The sequence below is a fragment of the Schistocerca gregaria genome, chromosome 2 (assembly GCF_023897955.1).
Source record: "Schistocerca gregaria isolate iqSchGreg1 chromosome 2, iqSchGreg1.2, whole genome shotgun sequence".
NCBI lineage: Eukaryota > Metazoa > Arthropoda > Insecta > Orthoptera > Acrididae > Schistocerca > Schistocerca gregaria.
In genome coordinates this window covers 85,232,226-85,252,558 of record NC_064921.1, presented here as the reverse complement: position 1 = coordinate 85,252,558, position 20,333 = coordinate 85,232,226, and the positions used below count along the sequence as shown (strand labels likewise).

General features: G+C 41.0%; 1 protein-coding gene across 2 annotated transcripts in view; it reads right to left on the bottom strand.

Moving 5' to 3' along the window:
- The window catches only part of LOC126336364 (dehydrogenase/reductase SDR family member 11-like), a 477,124-nt gene that overhangs the window by 427,291 nt on the left and 29,500 nt on the right, over window positions 1–20,333 (bottom strand). Inside the window, exons 5-6 of one of the 2 annotated variants that reach the window (XM_049999969.1) lie at window positions 12,870–13,028; window positions 1,165–1,348 (exon numbers count right to left, since the gene is read on the bottom strand). In XM_049999969.1, the coding sequence (XP_049855926.1) occupies window positions 1,307–1,348; window positions 12,870–13,028 (201 nt within the window). In that variant the 3' untranslated portion in view covers window positions 1,165–1,306. Of the gene's footprint in view, window positions 1–1,164; window positions 1,349–12,869; window positions 13,029–20,333 lie in introns of those variants that run through there. The other variant, XM_049999970.1, reaches the window with a different exon arrangement.

The following is a 20,333-nucleotide window of genomic DNA, read 5'->3' as shown; positions in this document are numbered from 1 at the left end:
AATGGCATTGTAATTCTGTCAGAGACAGCAAAGGACTTGGAGCAACTGCTGATACTTGAAGAGTGGTTGCAAATTGAATATCAACAAACTTGAACGAAGATCAATGGAACGTAGTCGAATTAAATCAGATTATGCTGACAGAGTTAACTACGATATTGAGACATCAAAAGTAGTAGATGATGTTTGCTATTTGGGAGGCAAATAATTGATGACACCAGCGAATATAAAATGTGGACTGGCAAAAGCAAGAAAGGCACTCCTAAGAAGAAGAAATTTGTTAACACTGAATGCGGTTGTAACGGGAAGTCTTTCCTGAAAGTGTTTGCATGGAGAAACTGAAAAGTGAACGATTAACGGATCTGATAAGAGGGGAATACTAAATGTTGCATGGATGATTCGATAACTAATGATGAAGTACTGAGACAGTTGGCGAGAAAAGAAATTCATGGAAGAACTTGGGTAAAAAAAGGGTTCGATAATAAGACATCGTGAGATATCAAGGAACTGTCAGTTTGGTGCTGGAGGGGTGCGTGGGTTATATAAAAAAAAGGAAGACCGACGCTTAAGTACTTATTCGTGGTTGCAGTAGTCACACAGAGATGAACAGGTTTGTTGGGTTAGTCTAACGTGAAAAGCTACGTCAGACCAATCTTCACACCACACGGACAACAGAAATAACATATGAAGCATAAAAATATGAAGTGCCTAGTCTGTGTTTGATTATGTTTGTACGTGTGGAAAGTGAAAAATCGGCTTCTTCAGTTTGTGTCTTGTATCTACTTGTGCAGAAATTACAGCTAAATTAGTAGCCACATTTTGGCACGTTGTACTAAATACACTTGCGAAGTATTACCCTGCATTTTTTTGTGAACCTAAAATATCACTAAAAAGTGGAACCAACTGTTTTAGAAAACTCGCTTGCTATCTTACAGACGTTTTTGAGGTCTACTGGTGAAGCACCATACAGAGTATGAAAGTCCAATATGTCATAATATATGCATGAAATTCACCGAGTACCTAGTTCCTCTTGCCTTGAGACGGTTTTGGATGACGTAAGTTATCAAAACAATGGCGTTCTGTAGACGAACGTTTTAAAATGCAGTATACTCGGACAGATTTATGGGAAATGTGGCTGGGTGTAAAAAAAAAAGAAAAACACAGAGAAACTATTTAACAAGGAACTATTTATTGTATAAAACATTTCCAACTGTACAATAGTAATATTGCATAATTTTTCTCATATCAGCACTGAGAAATATTAACGTTACCCGATGGTTATTAGATGGATACAGCATCTATCTTTATCTTAAATCGATTGGCCAGTTGGCATCACAATTATATCGTGCACCTGCAACAAGAAGTGAGAATGGTGTTAAGGTCTTGCAAGCTTACACATGTAAAAAGGAACAGGAATGTAATTTTATAAAACACTTTGCCATCTGTATTACATGGAAGTGAATCGAAAGTGAATCATCGGTATTGAACAAAAGGCAAGGAAATCAGATACAAGGAATACTAATGAGATTTATTAGAGAGGTGAAGGAATGAAAGAGAACAGATAAAATACGAAATGAATATATTTGTAAGGAGTTGAAAATGTGGAAAAGAATAGGACCCTTAAACCAGAAAACAGATCCTGGTAGACCAAAAGGAAGAATGAACATTTAACAGATTACAATTAGCCTAATAAAGGGCGGAAGAAGTAGAATAAGACCTTTATTATTATTATATTTATAAAGCATAGCTTGATTTCCTGAGAAGAGGCGTTTTCTGACTCTCAGAGTCATTAAGTAGGAACATAATACGGAAGTAATTAGGAAACATTTTTTGCAAGACAGCTGGAGTTCCTTAAAATAACTTCCATTATACAGGGTGTTTCAAAAATGACCGGTATATTTGAAACGGCAATACAAAATAAACGAGCAGCGATAGAAATACACCGTTTGTTGCAATATGCTTGGGACAACAGTACATTTTCAGGCAGGCAAACTTTCGAAATTACAGTAGTTGCAATTGTCAACAACAGATGGCGCTGCGGTCTGGGAAACTCTATAGTACGATATTTTCCACATATCCATCATGCGTAGCAATAATATGGCGTAGTCTCTGAATGAAATTACCCGAAACCTTTGACAACGTGTCTGGCGGAATGGCTTCACCTGCAGATGAGATGTACTGCTTCAGCTGTTCAATTGTTTCTGGATTCTGGCGGTACACCTGGTCTTTCAAGTGTCCCCACAGAAAGAAGTCACAGGGGATGTCTGGCGAATAGGGAGGCCAATCCACGCCGCCTCCTGTATGTTTCGGATAGCCCAAAGCAATCACACGATCATCGAAATATTCATTCAGGAATTTAAAGACTTCGGCCGTACGATGTGGCCATGCACCATCTTGCATAAACCACGAGGTGTTCGCAGTGTCGTCTAAGGCCGTTTGTACCGCCACAAATTCACGAAGAATGTCCAGATAGCGTGATGCAGTAATCGTTTCGGATCTGAAAAATGGGCCAATGATTCCTTATGAAGAAATGGAGGCCCAGAACAGTACTTTTTGAGGATGCAGGGACGTTGGGACTGCAACATGGGGCTTTTCGGTTCCCCATATGCGCCAGTTCTGTTTATTGACGAAGCCGTCCAGGTGAAAATAAGCTTCGTCAGTAAACCAAACGCTGCACACATTCATATCGCCGTCATCAATCCTGTGCACTATATCGTTAGCGAATGTCTCTCGTGCAGCAATGTACTGGCGCTGAGGGGTTGCCGCGTTTCAATTTTGTATGGATAGAGGTGTAAACTCTGGCGCATGAGACGATACATGGACGTTGGCGTCATTTGGACCACAGCTGCAACACGGCGAACGGAAACCCGAAGCCGCTGTTGGATCACCTGCTGCACTAGCTGCGCGTTGCCCTCTGTGGTTGCCGTACGTGGTCGCCCTACCTTTCCAGCACGTTCATCCGTCAGGTTCCCAGTCCGTTGAAATTTTTCAAACAGATCCTTTATTGTATCGCTTTTCGGTCCTTTGGTTACATTAAACCTCCGTTGAAAACTTTGTCTTGTTGCAACAACACTGTGTTCTAGGCGGTGGAATTCCAACACCAGAAATATCCTCTGTTCTAAGGAATAAACCATGTTGTCCACAGCACACTTGCACGTTGTGAACAGCACACGCTTACAGCAGAAAGACGACGTACAGAATGGCGCACCCACAGACTGCGTAGTCTTCTATATCTTTCACAACACTTGCAGCGCCATCTGTTGTTTAAAATTGTAACTACTGTAATTTCGAAAGTTTGTCCGCCTGAAAATGTACTGTTGTCCCAAGCATATTGCAACAAACGGTGTATTTCTATCGCTGCTCGTTTAGTTTTTATTGCCGTTTCAAATATACCGGTCATTTTTTAAACACCCTGTACTTAGTTCATGTTTTACCAATGGAGTCCACTCAATAAAGCATTTTTCTCTCCAAACGTTTTCTGACAAGTTGGCATATTAACAATGGCACGTCCATAGTAGCCCTTTGTCCATAGAACATTACTCACCTTCCAGATGACTCACTGTATATACAATGCATAGTCGCAAGTAACAATGTCTGAGGATATGTGTGACCTAGAATTTTTGGAGCCTAATACAGCTGAATATAAAAGTCAAATATTTGGTCGGTGACGCTAAGCATTCTCTTGACTAAGGAATCAGCTGTCAGGTCTTTATGTTTACTAGATGGTTGTCAGTGTTGACAATCTTTTCTTAGTACACCGAAATTATAGAACTAATGCACCTTCCTCTTTGCTGCTTGAACAGTGACAACCTAGAAACACCACTGCAACGAATAGCGTTCCGTCCTCTACGCATTAGGATGGATAAAACTGTTGACCTCTTGCGTGTAAATGGCAAAGGAGTCGCACTGCATGACTTGGTTCTGCATTTCATATTTTTCAACCACAAAACCAATTTTCGGTATTATTTAGTTATTTTTGACACCCAAGAATATATAGTATAACTTTTATCTGAAACAAACTCTCGGCATGTGGACAGAGTCGATTTCACAAATTTTCGCACTCCTGTTGCAACGTAGTTCTGATTTATTTACTTTCACAGCCGAGAAAAGGCTTTGCACATACATATGGTGAGCAAAGTGTGCTATCACTTTTATAACTTTATTTGGAGATGTGGAAACTTTACTTGAAGAAACAATGTAGTTATCCTGGACAACTTTAACGTAAAAGGAATAGTCTATGAAACGAGAACTACACTGCTGCTGTGCGTTTGTAGATGGAACTGACTGATCTGCACTTTCAACTTTAAAGGCAAACAGTCTGGAAAACAGCTTGAAAACAGATGTGAGATCGGCAGTGCTCTAAAAAAATTGAGAGGTTTAACCTTGTGATTCTTCCAATGCCACAATAGATTATCCTCACCTAGCGTTTTATTTAATGGGAATGAGATTAGTGAATTGGTATGTGTTTGTCAGAATTCGTCCCTTCTACAATGTGAGGTTTGCAATCCATTCCGCACATTCTCATTTTCGTAGGCTTTTTTTGTGTCTTCAGTCTTCTGCCTGGTTTTATGCAGCCTGCCACGAATTCCTCTCCTTTGCCAACCTCTTCACCTATTCTTCTCAAGGCAGTAGTAGCAAAATACGTCCTCCATTACTTGCTGGATGTATTCCAATCTCTGTCTTACTCTACAGTTTTTATCTTCTACGACTCCTTCTAGTACTATGGAAGTTATTCCCTTCTGTCTTAAGAGACGTCCTATCAGCCTGCCCCTTCTTCCTTTCAATGTTATCCACATATTCCTTTCCTTTCCAATTCTGCCAAGAACTTCCTCAATTCTTACCTTAACAGCCCACCCAATTTTTTAACATTCTTATGTAACACCACATCACAAATGCTACATTGCTCTTCTCTCCTGATTATCCCACAGTTCATGGTTCACTGTCATACAGTACTGTGTTCAACTACATTTTCTGAAATTTCTTCCTCAAATTAAATCCAATATTTGATACTACTAGATTTCTCTTCGCCAGGAATGTCCTTTTCGACAGTGCTGTTTTGCTTTTTATATCCTTCTTTGTCAGTCCATGCTGGGTTACTTTGCTGCCTGGAGATCGAAACTCATCTTTAGGTAGAATCTCTTTCGTCTGTGCTCGCTTTAACAATAGATATGTTTTTGGGTAGGGTCCACCTTCAGCGAAACGCAATTTTTTTGTTTGTCCCAGACATGTTTCGCTGCAGTTGCAGCATCATCAGTGGGTGTTTTATTTTGTGGTTGTTAAACATTAGCAAACTTCTTTACTGTTTATATACATTTAAACGTTAGTTTCTAAATCTTAATTACACATTTCTGAAGAGTACATAAAATTACGTATTCATACCTTCTTACCCCCTCCCCCCACGAACCATGGACCTTGCCGTTGGTGGAGAGGCTTGCGTGCCTCAGCGATACAGATAGCCGTACCGTAGGTGCAACCACAACGGAGGGGTATCTGTTGAGAGGCCAGGCAAAGGTGTCGTTCCTGAAGAGGGGCAGCAGCCTTTTCAGTAGTTGCAGGGGCAACAGTCTGGATGATTGACTGATCTGCCCTTGTAACACTAACCAAAACGGCCTTGCTGTGCTGGTACTGCAAACGGCTGAAAGCAAGGGGAAACTACGGCCCTAATTTTTCCCCAGGGCATGGAGCTTTATTGTATGGATAAATGATGATGGCGTCCTGTTGGGTAAAATATTCCGGAGCTAAAATAGCGCACCAATCGGATTTCCGGGCGGGGACTACTCAGAAGGACGTCGTTATCAGGAGAAAGAAAACTGGCGTTCTGCGGATAGGAGCGCGGAATGTCAGATCCCTTAATCGGGCAGGTAGGTTAGAAAATTTTAAAAGGGAAATGGATAGGTTAAAGTTGAATATAGTAGGAATTCGTCAAGTTCGGTGGCAGGAGGAACAAGGCTTCTGGTCAGGTGAATACAGGGTTATAAATAGGGGTAATGCAGGAACAGGTTTAGTAAAACAATAGGAATGCGGGTAAACTACTACAAACAGCACGGCGAACGCATTGTTGTGGCCAAGATAGACACGAAGCCCACGCCTGCGACAGTAGTACAAGTCTATATGCCGACTAGCTCTGCAGATGACAAATTGAAGAAATGTATGATGAAATAAAAGAAATTATTCAGATAGTGAATGGAGACGAAAATTTAAGTCATGAGTGACTGGAATTCGGTATTAGGAAAAGGGAGAGAAGGAAACGTAGTAGGTGAATATGGATTGGGGGTAAGAAATGAAAGAGGAAACCGCCTGGTGGAATTTTGCACAGAGCACAACTTAATCATAGCTAACACTTGGTTCAAGAATCATAAAAGAAGGTTGTATAAATGGAAGAAGCCTGGAGATACTGACAGGTTTCAGATAGATTATATAATGGTAAGACACAGATTTAGGAACCAGGTTTCAAATTGTAAGACATTTCTGGGAGTAGATGAGGACTCTGACCACAATCTATTGGTTATGAACTATAGATTAAAACTGAAGAAACTGCAAAAAGGTGGGAATTTAAGGAGATGGGACCTGGATAAACTAACTAAACCAGAGATTGTACAGAGTTTCAGTGAGTGTATAAGGGAACAATTGACAAGAATGGGGGAAAGAAATACAGTGGAAGAAGAATCGGTAGCTTTGAGGGATGAAGTAGTGAAGCCAGCAGAGGATCAAGTAGGTAAAAAGACGAGGGCTAGTAGAAATCCTTGGGTAACAGCAAAGATACTGAATTTAATTGATGAAAGGAGAAAATACAAAAGTTCAGTAAGTGATGCAGGCAAAAAGGAATACAAACGTCTCAAAGATGAGATCGACATGAAGTGCAATATGGCTAAGCAGGCATTGGTAGAGAACAAATGTAAGGATGTAGAGGCTTATCTCAGTAGGGGTATGATAGATACTGCCTACAGGAAAATTAAAGAGACCTTTGGAGAGAACAGAACGACTTGTATGAATATCAAGAGTTCAGATGGGAACCCAGTTCTAAGCAATGAAGGGAAAGCAGAAAGGTGGAAGGAGTATATAGAGGGTCTATACAAGGGCGATGTACTTGAGAGCAATTTTATGGACATGGAAGAGAATGTAGATGAAGATGAAATGGGAGATACAATACTGCGTAAAGAGTTGGACAGAGCACTGAAACACCTAAGTCGAAACAAGTCCCCAGGAGTGGACAACACTCCATTAGAACTACAGACGGCCTCGGGAGAGCCAGTCCTGACAAAACTCTACCAACTGGTGAGCAAAATGTATGAGACTTCAAGAAGAATATAATAATTCCAATCCCAAGGAAAGCATGCGTTGACAGATGTGAAAATTAGAGAACTATCAGTTTAATAAGTCACTGCTGCAAAAGACTAACGCGAATTCTTTACAGATGAATGGTAGAAGCTGACCTCGGGGAAGATCAGGTTGGATTCCGTAGAAATATGGGAACACGTGAGGCAATACTGACCCTAAGACTTATTTTAGAAGCTAGATTAAGAAAAGGCAAAGCTACGTTTCTTGCATTTGTAGACTTAGAGAAAGCTTTTGACAATGTTGATTGGAATACTCTCTTTCAAATTCTAAGGGTGGCAGGGGTGAAATACAGGGAGCGAAAGGCTGTTTGGAATTTGAACAGAAACCAGATGGCAGTTATAAGTGTCGAGGTACATGAAAGGGAAGCAGTGGTTGGGAAGGGAGTGAGACAGGGTTGTAGCCTCTCCCCTATGTTGTTCAATCTGTATATTGAGCAAGAAGTAAAGGAAACAAAAGAAAAATTCGGAGTAGGTATTAGGATCCTTGAGAAGAAATAAAAAATTTGAGGTTCACCGATGACATTGTAATTCTGTCAGAGACAGAAAAGCACTTGGAAGAGCAGTTGAACTGCATGGACAGTGTCTTGAAAGGAGGGTATAAGATGAACAGCAACAAAAGCAAAACGAGGATAATGGAATGTAGTCGAATTACGTCGGGTGATGCTGAGAGAATTAGATTAGGAAATGAGACACTTAAAGTAGTAAAGGAGTTTTGCTATTTAGGAAGTAAAATAACTGATGATGGTCGAAGTAGAGAGGATATAAAATGTAGACTGGCAATGGCAAGGAAAGCGTTTCTGAAGAAGAGAAATTTGTTAACATCGTGTATAGATTTAAGTGTCAGGAAGTCGTTTCTGAAAGTATTTGTATGGAGTGTAGCCTTATATGGAAGTGAAACATGGACGATAACTAGTTTGGACAAGAAGAGAATATAAGCTTCCGAAGTGTGGTGTTACAGAAGAATGCTGATCACGCAACTAATGAGGAGGTATTGAATAGAATTGGAGAGAAGAGGACTTAGTGGCACAACTTGACTAGAAGAAGGCATCGGTTGGTAGGACTCGTTCTGAGGCATAAAGGGTTCACCAATTTAGTATTGGCCGGAAGCGTGGAGGGTTGAAATTGCAGAGGGAGACAAAGAATGAATACATTGAGCAGACTCAGAAGGATGTAGGTTGCAGATGAAGAGGCTTGCACAGGATAGAAAAGCTCGGAGAGCTGCATCAAACCAGTCTCTTGACTGAAGACCACAACAACAATGGACCCTGAATAATTCAACATTTCTTTTAACATGCCGGGAATATGCTTTTCTTGCACTGAGTTCATATTTGCAGAGAGGCTTCGTGATCACAACATATTCTTCTCCTCTCATGGTTGGTGGTGGTCCCTCAAAATTTAGAACCGCCTCTACACTCTCCGCTGGTACAGTGAATGAAGACTCCGTCTGCACATCAGCCATTGGACCAGAGTGTGGAGAAGAAACAGTAACTGGCTCTATTGCTTTCTGGGAAACTGTCATTATTTTTTCTGCTGTATCTGATGTTGCAAAGTCCTCTTCACCAAATGCATGTGCATTAAGCGAGAAAATGCCAGTATATTTAAAACCAGGTAGGTCATTTTGCAATGTTGCAGTTCTAGTACACCGAAGAGCCAAAAAAAGGGACACCTGCCCTACCCTCAGTGAGCACGCAGAAGTGCCGCAACACGACGTGGCATGGACTCAACTGATGTTTAAAGTAGCTTTGGAGCGGACTGACACCACGAATCCTGCAGGGCTGTCCTTAAATCCGTAAGAGTACGAGGGGACGGACATCTGTTCTGAACAGCACGTTGCAATGCATCCCAAAGATACTCAGTAATGTCCCTGTCTGAGGTGAATGGTGGCTAGCAGACATGTTTAGATTCAGAAGAGTGTTCCTGGGGCCACTCAGTAGCAATTCTGGACGTGTGGGGTGTCGCATTTTCCTGCTGGAATTGCCTAAGTACGTCGGAATGCACAATGGACATGAATGGATGCAGATTATCAGACAGGATGCTTACGTACATGTCACCTTTCAGAGTCGTATCTAAACGTGTCAGGAGTCCCATATCACTCCAACCGCATACACCCCACGCCATTCTAGAGCCTCCACCAGCTTCAACAGTCCCCTGCTGACATACAGGCCCATGGGTTCATGAGGTTGTCCTCATACCCGTACACGTCCATCCGCTCTATACAATTTGAAACGAGACTCGTCCGACCAGGCAACAAGTTTCCAGTCATCAACAGTCCAATGTCGGTGTTGATGGGCTCAGGCGGGGGAAAAGCTTTGTGACGTGCAGTTATCAACGGTACACGAGTAGACCTTCGGCTTCGAAAGCCGACATCGGTGATGTTTCGTTGAATGGTTCGGACGCTGACACTTGTTGATGGCCCAGCATTGAAATCTGCTGCAATTCGAGGCAGGTTTGCACTTCTGTCACGTTGAACGATTCTCTTCAGTGGTCGTTGGTCCCATTCTCGTAGGATCTTTTCCGGCCGCAGCGATGTCAGATATTTTATATTTTGCCGGATTCGTGATATTCGGGGTATACTCGTCAAATGGTCGTACGGGAAAATCCCCACTTCATCATTACCCCGAAGATGTTGTGTCCCGTCGCTCGCATGGCGACTATGACACGACGTTCAAACTCACATAAATCTAGATAACCTGCCATCGCATCAGTAGTAAACGACCTAACAACTGCTCCAAACACTTGGTGTCTGATAAAGGTGTTGCCGACTTGCCTGTTTACATATCCCTGTATTTGAAAATGCACGCCTATACTAATTTCTTTGGCACTTCAGTGTGTATGCGTACTGGGGTGCCACTCTTCCCCCATTGCTGTTAAACCATGTCTTCATTTTCTGAACGTATCAAGTTCTTAAAGTGCTCAGCTCAAATAAAGATATACATCTTCAGTGACGAATAATTAATCGAATTATTATCGACAAAAATAATGTACAAATTAGTGCAAAAAATGTAAACTGTAGATGTAATTACTAAGTTGTAGTTATTGAGACGTGTACAGCCAAGTAGAATACTGTTAAAAGCGTATACTTCTTACATCACAAATGTAAGTTATATGTAACGTAGTCACAGGGCAGTCCCGGTTTTACCACATTGCTCCTATTCTGCACTTCCTGTCGATCTCATTTTTGAGATGTTTGTATTCCTTTTCTCCTGCTTCATTTACTGTGTTTTTATATTTCCTCCTGTCATAAATTAATCTCAATATCTCATCTTTTACCCATGGATTTCTACTAGCTCTCGTCTTTTTGCTTTCTTGATCCTCTGCTGCCTTCACTAGTTCAGCTCTCAAAGCTATCCATTCTTCTTCTACTCTCTCTCTTTCCCCTGCTCTTGTCAATCGTTCCCTAATGCTCGTTTCGTAACGCTCTGCAGCCTCTGGTTCTTTCAGTTTATCCAGGTCCCATCTTCTTAAATTCCTACCTTTTTCAGTTTCTTCAGTTTTAGTCTAGTGTTTATAACCAATAAATTGTGGTCAGAGTCCACATATGCCCTTGGAAATGTCTTACGATTTAAAAATTGGTTCCGAAATCTCTGTCTTGCCATTATATAATCTATCTGAAACCTTCCAGTATCTCCAGGCTTCTTCCATGTATACAACTTTCTTTCATGAATCTTGAACCAAGTGTTAGCTCTAGATTAAGTTATGCTCTGTGCAAAACTCTAGCAGGCGGCTTCCTCTTTCATTCCTTACTCCCATTCCATATTCACCTGGTACTTTTCCTTCTCTTCTTTTCCCACTATCGAATTTCAGTCCCCCATAACTACTACATTTTCGTCTTCCTTACCGATCTCAATCATTTCTTTTATCGCATCATACATTTCTTCAGCCTCTTCATCATCTGCAGAGCTAGTTGGCATATAATCGTGAACTACTGTGGCAGTCGTGGGCTTCCTGTCTATTTTCTAATGCGTTCACTATGGTGTTCGTAGTAGCTTATCCGTGTTCCTATTTTTATTCATTATTAAACCCACACCTGCATTACCCTTATTTGATTTTGTATTTATAACCACTTACTCACCTGACCAGAAGTCTTGTTCCTTTTTCCATGGAACATCACTTTCCCCCTATATCTAGCTTTAACCTATCCATTTCTATTTTTCAATTTTCTAACGTACCTGCCGATTAAGGGATCTGACATTCCACGTTCCTATCCGTACAACGCCAGCTTTTGTTTCTGCTGATTACGACGTCCTCCTGAGTAGTCCCCGCCCGGAGATCCGAATGCGGGACTATTTTACCTCCGGAATATTTTACCCAAGAATATGCCATCTCATTTAACTATACAGTAAAGCTGCATGTCTTCTGGAAACATTATGGCTGTAGTTTCCCCTTGCTTTCAGCCGTTCGCAGTACCAGCACAGCAAGGCCGTTTTGGTTATTGTTACAAGGCCAGATCAGTCAATCATCCAGACTGTTAGCCCTGAAATAACTGAAACGCCTGCTGCCTCTCTTCAGGAACCACACGTTTGTCTGGCCTCTCAACAGATACCCCTCCGTTGTGGTTGCACCTACGGTACGGCTATCTGTATCGCTGAGGCACGCAAGCCTCCCCACCAACGGCAAGGTCCATAGTTTATGGGACGCTCCGGGTCTACACCGTAAAAAGAAGAGGCAGAAGAGTCTGGAGACGTATGAGGCAAGCAGACCTTCTAAAGATGAGAATGAAACATCTTCTTTTCAAAGAGACCTAATAGTTAACAAGAAAATCAGATGATTGGGTAAAGTATTTATAAAGTGTGAGACGCGGGACCATGAGGCTTCTACAGGATGGATCGAAGATGACTTGCGTAATATCGGTGTATCCCATACCCCAGACAGAAAATATAAAAAAATTCCCGTTTGTGCTCCACAGAGTACCTCCTTTTGCCCCGAGGTATGTTGTATAAGTGTATAGTGCACAGCGCTGAGTTATATTAAATATAATTAGACCATAAAAATATATCCTCATAGTTCATATATGTCGTTCATGCCTTGTTTATCTTTCACTGAAATAAATTTGAAGTCCCAACAACGAAAGCTGTCATTGTTATCTAGTTTTCTGCTTAGCTACCCGATTATACCCAAATTCACCTACAACGCTTCCCATACACGCATCATAAATACACTGTAATCTTTATGTAAAATCATAGAAATACCAGTATTTGTCCTTTTAGATTCCTTAATACTATATATTTACCGTACAAAACTCTTAGTATCCAAGATTACTAGGAAAAGATGAATGAAATTTTAGAGTAAAGTTACATTGATGACAATGTGTTCTTCATCCAGTTTTGCAATTCGACACTGCACTCATTTATTAATTGATCTGAAGATAGCTGATTGTTCGGCCGAAACTAGTCATCAATAATTGTTAAAATATTGCCATCTGGACTGTTAAAGTATTTTATATAAGAAAACCTTAACATTATGCAAAGATATCAACCCACAAACAGTATGAATACAAATAAGCAGTCTGCCAATTCTATAGTGCATGTAACACACCTGGACGCGAGGATGCTGGGACAACATGTAAACAACGGCTTCCGCTATGTCTTCCGATTCCAGGGCTGGCATATCCTTGAATTTGTCGGATAAGTCCTTTGGAATAGTAGCCATTGCGTTTGATACTCCTTCAGTTTGAACTAATCCTGGAGAAACTTCCTGTAACAGGAGGTGTTGTACATGAAGTAAGTATAGGTTCAGAATCAAAATTTTGAAAATTCAAATTTCCTCTCTCCTTCTTTCATACAGACACACACACACACACACACACACACACACACACACACACACACACACACACACATATATATATATATATATATATATATATATATATATATATATATATATATTCTGAACCGTATAGGTGCATCTAGAAATTGTACTGGTTAATAGTTCAGACCAAAAATTTCTTAATTTATAAGTAATATAGTATTTAATTGTGTGGTTAGTACGTTATTGTACGTTAAAAGTGGCTGTTCAAAGACGTTCTTGTGTTATATTCACATTTTATCTCCTCTTTTTTTTATATTGTAGCCATCACCTACCCGACAGAGAGGCGCTGTCTTCAACGGCTTTCGCAACTCCCCCCTACGCTCTTTCTGAAATTAGGTCAGTCAGAGAGACTAACTAACACGGATAGCACACATGGGGCACGTGGTTTGAGCACAAATATGGATTTGACTGCTTTCTTCCCGGGGATTGTAAGTAGAGCTACGAGAGTCTAACATTACTACGGCGACACCACCGTAACTACAGACTCAGCTGTGTTGTCACTGACTGTGCTGATGAATACGTAAAAGCAGTTTCTCGGCTGCTTTGGGGCCAAAGAGATATGCGGGCCCTGCAACGAACATGAGACATCACACTAGCAAACATCTGGAACGTTCAGCTTCCTTCTGGTCTCATGGGAAATCAATATATAATTGAAAAATTACTCACTAAAGGTCTCGATTTCGTCGCATGGTATCGAGTACTTGCATAAATTTGATCTCGAATTATTAAACTGATCTGAAATAGTTCCTTGCTCCCCGCCATAGGCGGCTGCTGGCACAAGTAAGACCTGGAGTGTCACGTGCTATAATGTACGTGCCGAGGCCTCCCTTCCTTAAGGGCCTTGCAACTGATTCTAGTGACGTCACAGTCTGAGTTGTGTTCAGAGGCGAGAGCGGTTCGGCACTTACCGTTCACGGAGCAGTTTCCAGTACGAAATTGTGGTGCAAGAGTTTAAACCGTCATTTACGGTGCATTTCACGTATATTACATTACACTTCAGCAATATTAGTTTAAATGCAGATAACCTTCAAAGAGATTTCTGGTTTAATTTTCACCTTTTGCAACCTTAGATGTTAATATAATATAAAGGTAATACAGGTTTTATATCTCGTTGCGCATAAAAACAAAGGTTCAGGAGGGAAAACTAGTAAGGAAGAGACTAATCACTAAACTACAGACCTATATCATTGACGTCGGTTTGCAGTAGGGTTTTGGAGCTTATACTGTATTCAAACATTATGAATCACCTCGAAAGGAACGTAAGGATAAGTAATCAGCATGGTTGCAGAAAACATCGTTCTTGTGCAACACAGCTAGCTCTTTATTCGCGCGAAGTAATGGCCGCTATCGACAGGGGATCTCAAGTTGATTCCGTATTTCTAGATTTCCGGAAAGCTTTTGACACTGTCCTTCAGAAGCGACTTCTAATCAAGTTGCGGGCCTATGGGGTATCGTCTTAGTTGTGCGACTGGATTCGTTAGGAAGGTCGCAGTTCGTAGTAATAGGCGGCCAATAATCGGGTAAAACTGATATCAGGTGTTCCTCAGGGAAGCGTCCTGCGACCTCTGCTGTTCCTGATCTATATAAATGACCTAGGTGACAATCTGAGCAGTTCTCTTAGGTTGTTAGCAGATGATGCTGTAATTTACCGTCTAGTATGGTCATCCGAAGACAAGTATCAGTTGCAAAGCGATTTAGAAAAGATTGCTGTATGGTGTGGCAGGTGGCAGTTGACGCTAAATAACGAAAAGTGTGAGGTGATCCACATGAGTTCCAAAAGAAACCCGTTGGAATTCGATTACTCGATAAATAGTACAATTCTCAAGGCTGTCAATTCAACTAAGTACCTGGGTGTTAAAATTACGAACAACTTCAGTTGGAAAGAGAGCATAAATAATATTGTGGGGAAGGCGAGCCAAAGGATTCGTTTCATTGGCAGGACACAGAAGATGCAACAAGTCCACTAAAGAGACAGCTTACACTACACTCGTTCGTCCTCTGTTAGAATATTGCTGCGCGGTGTGGGATCCTTACCAGGTGGGATTGACGGAGGACATCGAAAGGGTGCAAACAAGGGCAGCTCATTTTGTATTATCACGTAATAGGGGAGAGAGTGTGGCAGATATGATACGCAAGTTGGGATGGAAGTCATTAAAGCAAAGACGTTTTTCCTCGCGGCGAGATCTACTTACGAAATTTCAGTCACCAACTTTCTCTCTCTTGCCCGCATCTCTTGGCCGTGCGGTAGCGTTCTCGCTTCCCACGCCCGGGTTCCTGGGTTCGATTCCCGGTGGGGTCAGGGATTTTCTCTGTCTCGTGATGGCTGGGTGTTGTGTGATTTCCTTAGGTTAGTGAGGTTTAAGTATTTTGAAGTTCTAGGGCACTGATGACCATCGATGTTAAGTCCCATAGTGCTCAGAGCCATAACTTTCTCTTCCGAATGCGAAAATATTTTGTTGAACTCAACCTACATAGGTATGAAAGATCATCAAAATAAAATAAGAGAAATCAGAGCTCGAACGGAAAGGTTTAGGTGTTCGTTTTTCCCGCGCGCTGTTCGGGAGTGGAAAGGTAGGGAGATAGTATGATTGTGGTTCGATGAACCTCTGCCAAGCACTAAAATGTGAATTGCAGAGTAATCATGTAGATGTAGATGTAAACAGGCATATGCTTTTATTTTGAAAATTTTAATAATTTCCAATCGCTATTGTGTACATGAATGTTGCTCCTTATTCGTGTTGCTGATATTGACGCAGCCCTCCATGCTGCCACACCCTGGGCAAACCTCTTCATCCCTGAGCAATTACTGCAACCCAAATCCTTCTGAATCTGCTTACTGTATTCATCTCTTGGTCTCCCTCTACGATACTTCACTCCAGTATGAAACTTGTGATCGGCTGGTGTTTCAGAATGTCTGTTACCAACCGATCCCTTCTTCTAGTCACGTTGTACCACAAATTTCTTTGCTACTTAGTTCCGTTCAGTATCTCCTCGTTAGTTACGTGATCTACCCATCAACTCCAGTATTCTTCTGTAGCACCAAACTTCAAAAGCTTCTATTCTCCTCTTGTTCTAACTGTGTATCACCCTCGTTTCACATTCGTTAAAGGCTATACTTCATAGAAATACAATGACGGAAATATATAACAATAAAACGTAATTGATGTAGAGTAATGGTATTTCAAAATACATTTACCTAGATAACATATTTCAATGTGTAATGGGGTGTGCGTACTGTAAGACCTTTGGTACACACACCAACAGATTATTTGACTTGTCGCTCTAATGAAGTAGGCGAGTGTCAGCAATATGTCTTGTGGTCTTATCGTGGCGTGTTTATCTTCTGCATCTTCTGCATGCTTAGAGAAGCAAATTGACGGTGACCAACTTTAAACAGCACTTGATTAATTTTCACACTCATTTATTAAAATAATAAAAAGCATAGACATTGTGTAACTTGATTCTGGATGCTATTTACAATTGACAATCTGAAGTTCCTTTGGTTTTGGTACGTTAATCTTATTTTCATATATCTCTGATACTTGACAAAGTATCTTTACATTTACCTTCATGGCTATGTACAGGAATATGATAATCTTCTTAGGTGCAGACTGAAACTTGACTATAGACTGGTACAGACTAATGCAGACGGGTACAGACTGATGCAGACAAATGCAGACTGACCAATTGGAGGTCTGTACACTTGTTATAATACCTCGTGCGTTCAGGTATCACTGCGCGAGTGTGATCTGCAGCAATCTCAATGGCTATGTTATATATTCATACGCGGATGAAGGATTTGGTCCGTCTCTAAGGCAGCACCATCTCGTAGTGCAGAGACGGCTGAGTGCTGCACTTGCGCTGTTGTTCTTAGCGGGGCGCGCTCTAGTAGGGAAATTTTGTACTCGCTGACTATGTGGAACTATGTGTTGTTGTTGTGGTCTTCAGTCCTGGTTTGATGCAGCTCTCCATGCCACTCTATCCTGTGCAAGCCTCTTCATCTCCCAGTACCTACTTAACCTACATCCTTCTGAATCTGCTTAGTGTATTCATCTCTTGGTCTCCCTCTACGATTTTTACCCTCCACACCGCCCTCAAATACTAAATTAGTGATCCTTTGATGTCTCAGAACATGTCCTACCAACGGATCCCTTCTTCTCGTCAAGTTGTGCCACAAACTTCTCTTCTCCCCAATTCTATTCAATACCTCCTCGTTAGTTATGTGATCTACCCATATAATCTTCAGCATTCTTCTGTAGCAACACTTTCACAGACGACTTCCTGGCACTTAAATCTATGTTACCGAATTTCTCTTCTTCAGAAACGCTTTCATTGCCATTGCCAGTCTACATTTTATATCCTCTCTAATTCGACCGTCATCAGTTATTTTGCTCGCCAAATAGCAAAACTCCTTTACTACTTTAAGTGTCTCATTTCCTGATCTAATTCCCTCAGCATCACCCAACATAATTCGACTACATTCCATTATCCTCGTTTTGCTTTTGTTGATGTTCGTCTTATACCCTCCTTTCAAGAAACTGTCCATTCCGTTCAACTGCTCTTCCAAGTCCTATGCTGTCTCTGACAGAATTACAATGTCATCGGCGAACCCGAAAGTTTTTATTTCTTCTACCTGGATTTTAATACCTACTCCGAATGTTTCTTTTGTTACCTTCACTGCTGGCACAATATACAGATTGAATAACATCGGGGAGAGGCTACAACCCTGTCTTACTCCATTCCCAACCACTGCTTCCCTTTCATGTCCCTCGACTCTTATAACTGCCATCTGGTTTCTGTACAAATTGTAAATAGCCTTTCGCTCCCTGTATTTTACCCCTGCCACCTTTAGAATTTGAAAGAGAGTATTCCAGTCAACATTGTCAAAAGCTTTCTCTAAGTCTACAAATGCTAGAAACGTAGGTTTGCCTTTCCTTACCCTTTCTTCTAAGATAAGTCATAAGGTCAGTATTCTCTCATGTGTTCCAGTATTTCTACGGAATCCAAACTGATCTTCCCCGAGGTCGGCTTCTACTAGTTTTTCCATTGTTCTATAAAGAATTCGCGTTAGTATTTTGCAGCTGTGGCTTATTAGACTGATTGTTCGGTAATTTTCACATCTGTCAAGCCTGTTTTCTTTGGGATTGGAATTGTTATGTTCTTCTTGAAGTCTGAGGGTATTTCGCCTGTTTCATATATCTTGCTCACCAGATGGTAGAGTTTTGTCAGGACTGGCTCTCCCAAGGCCGTTAGTAGTTCCAATGGAATGTTGTCTACTCCGGGGGCCCTGTTTCGACTCAGGTCTTTCAGTGCTCTGCAAACTCTTCACGCAGTATCGTATCTCCCATTTCATCTTCATCTACATCCTATTACATTTCCATAATATTGTCCTCAAGTACATCGCCCTTGTATAGGCCCTCTATACACTCTTTCCACTTTTCTGCTTTCCCTTCTTTGGTTAGAACTGGGTTTCCATCTGAACTCTTGATGTTCATACAAGTGGTTGTCTTTTCTCCAAAGGTCTATTTAATTTTCCTGTAAGCAGCACCTATCTTGCCCCTAGTGAGATAAGCCTCTACATCCCTACATTTGTCCTCTAGGCATCCCTGCTTTCCCCCATTACTGTCAATTTCCACCTTTTTGCAGTTTCTTCAGTTTTAATCTGTAGGTAATAACCAACAGATTGTGGTCGGAGTCCACATCTGCTCCTGGAAATGTCTTACAATTTAAAACCTGGTTCCTAAATCTCTGTCTTACCATTATATAATCTATCTGATACCTTTTAGTATCTCCAGGGTTCTTCCATGTATACAACCTTCTTTTATGGTTCTTAAACCAAGTGTTTGCTATGATTAAGTTATGCTCTGTGCAAAATTCTACCAGGCGGCTTCCTATTTCATTTCTTAGCCAAAATCCATATTCACCTACTACGTTTCCTTCTCTCCCTTTTCCTACACTCGAATTCCAGTCACCCATGACTATTAAATTTTCGTCTCCCTTCACTACCTGAATAATTTATTTTATTTCATCATACATTTCTTCAATTTCTTTGTCATCTGTAGAGCTAGTTGGCATATAGACTTGTACTACTGTCGTAGGCGTGGGCTTCGTGTCTATCTTGGCCACAACAATGTGTTCGCTGTGCTGTTTGTAGTAGTTTACCCGCTTTCCTAATGTTTTACTAAACCTGCTCCTGCATTACCCCTATTTATAACCCTGTATTCACCTGACCCAAAGTCTTGTTCCTCCTGCCACCGAACATCACTAATTCCTACTATATCCAACTTTAACCTATCCATTTCCCTTTATTTACTGCATTTTTATATTTTCTCCTTTCATCAATTAAATTAAATATTTCTTCTGTTACCCAAGGATTTCTAGTAGCCCTCTTCATTTTACCTACTTTATCATTTGCTGCCTTCACTACTTCATTCCTCAGAGCCACCTATTCTTCTTCTACTGTATTGCTTTCCCCCATTCTTGTCAGATGTTGCCTTATGCTCTCCCTGAAACTCTGTACAACCTCTGGTTTAATCAGTTTATCCAGGTAACATCTCCTTAAATTGCCACCTTTTGCATTTTATTCAGTTTTAATCTACAGTTCATAACCAATAGATTGTGGTCAGAGTCCACATCTGCCCTTGGAAATGACCTACAATTTAAAACCTGATTCCTAAATCTCCCTCTTACCTTTATATAATCTATCTGATACCTTTTAGTATCTCCAGGGTTCTTCCACGTATACAACCTTTTTGCATGATTCTTAAACCAAGTGTTAGCTATGATTAAGTTGTGCTCTGTGCAAAATTCTACCAGGCGGCTTCCTCTTTCATTTCTCTCCCCCAATCCATATTCACCTACTACGTTTCCTTCTCTCCCTTTTCCTACTACCGAATTCCAGTCACCCATGCCTATTAAATTTTCGTCACGCGTCACTATCTGAATAATTTCTTTTATTTCGTCATACATTTCTTCAATTTCTTCGTCATCTGCAGAGCTAGTTTTCATATAAACTTGTACTACTGTTGTAGGTGTGGGCTTCGTATCTGTCTTGGCCACAATAATGAGTTCACTATGCTGTTTGTAGTAGCTTACCCGCATTCCTATTCCTATTCATTATTAAACCTATTCCTGCATTACCCCTATTTGATTTTGTGTTTATAACCCTGTAGTCACCTGAGCACAAGT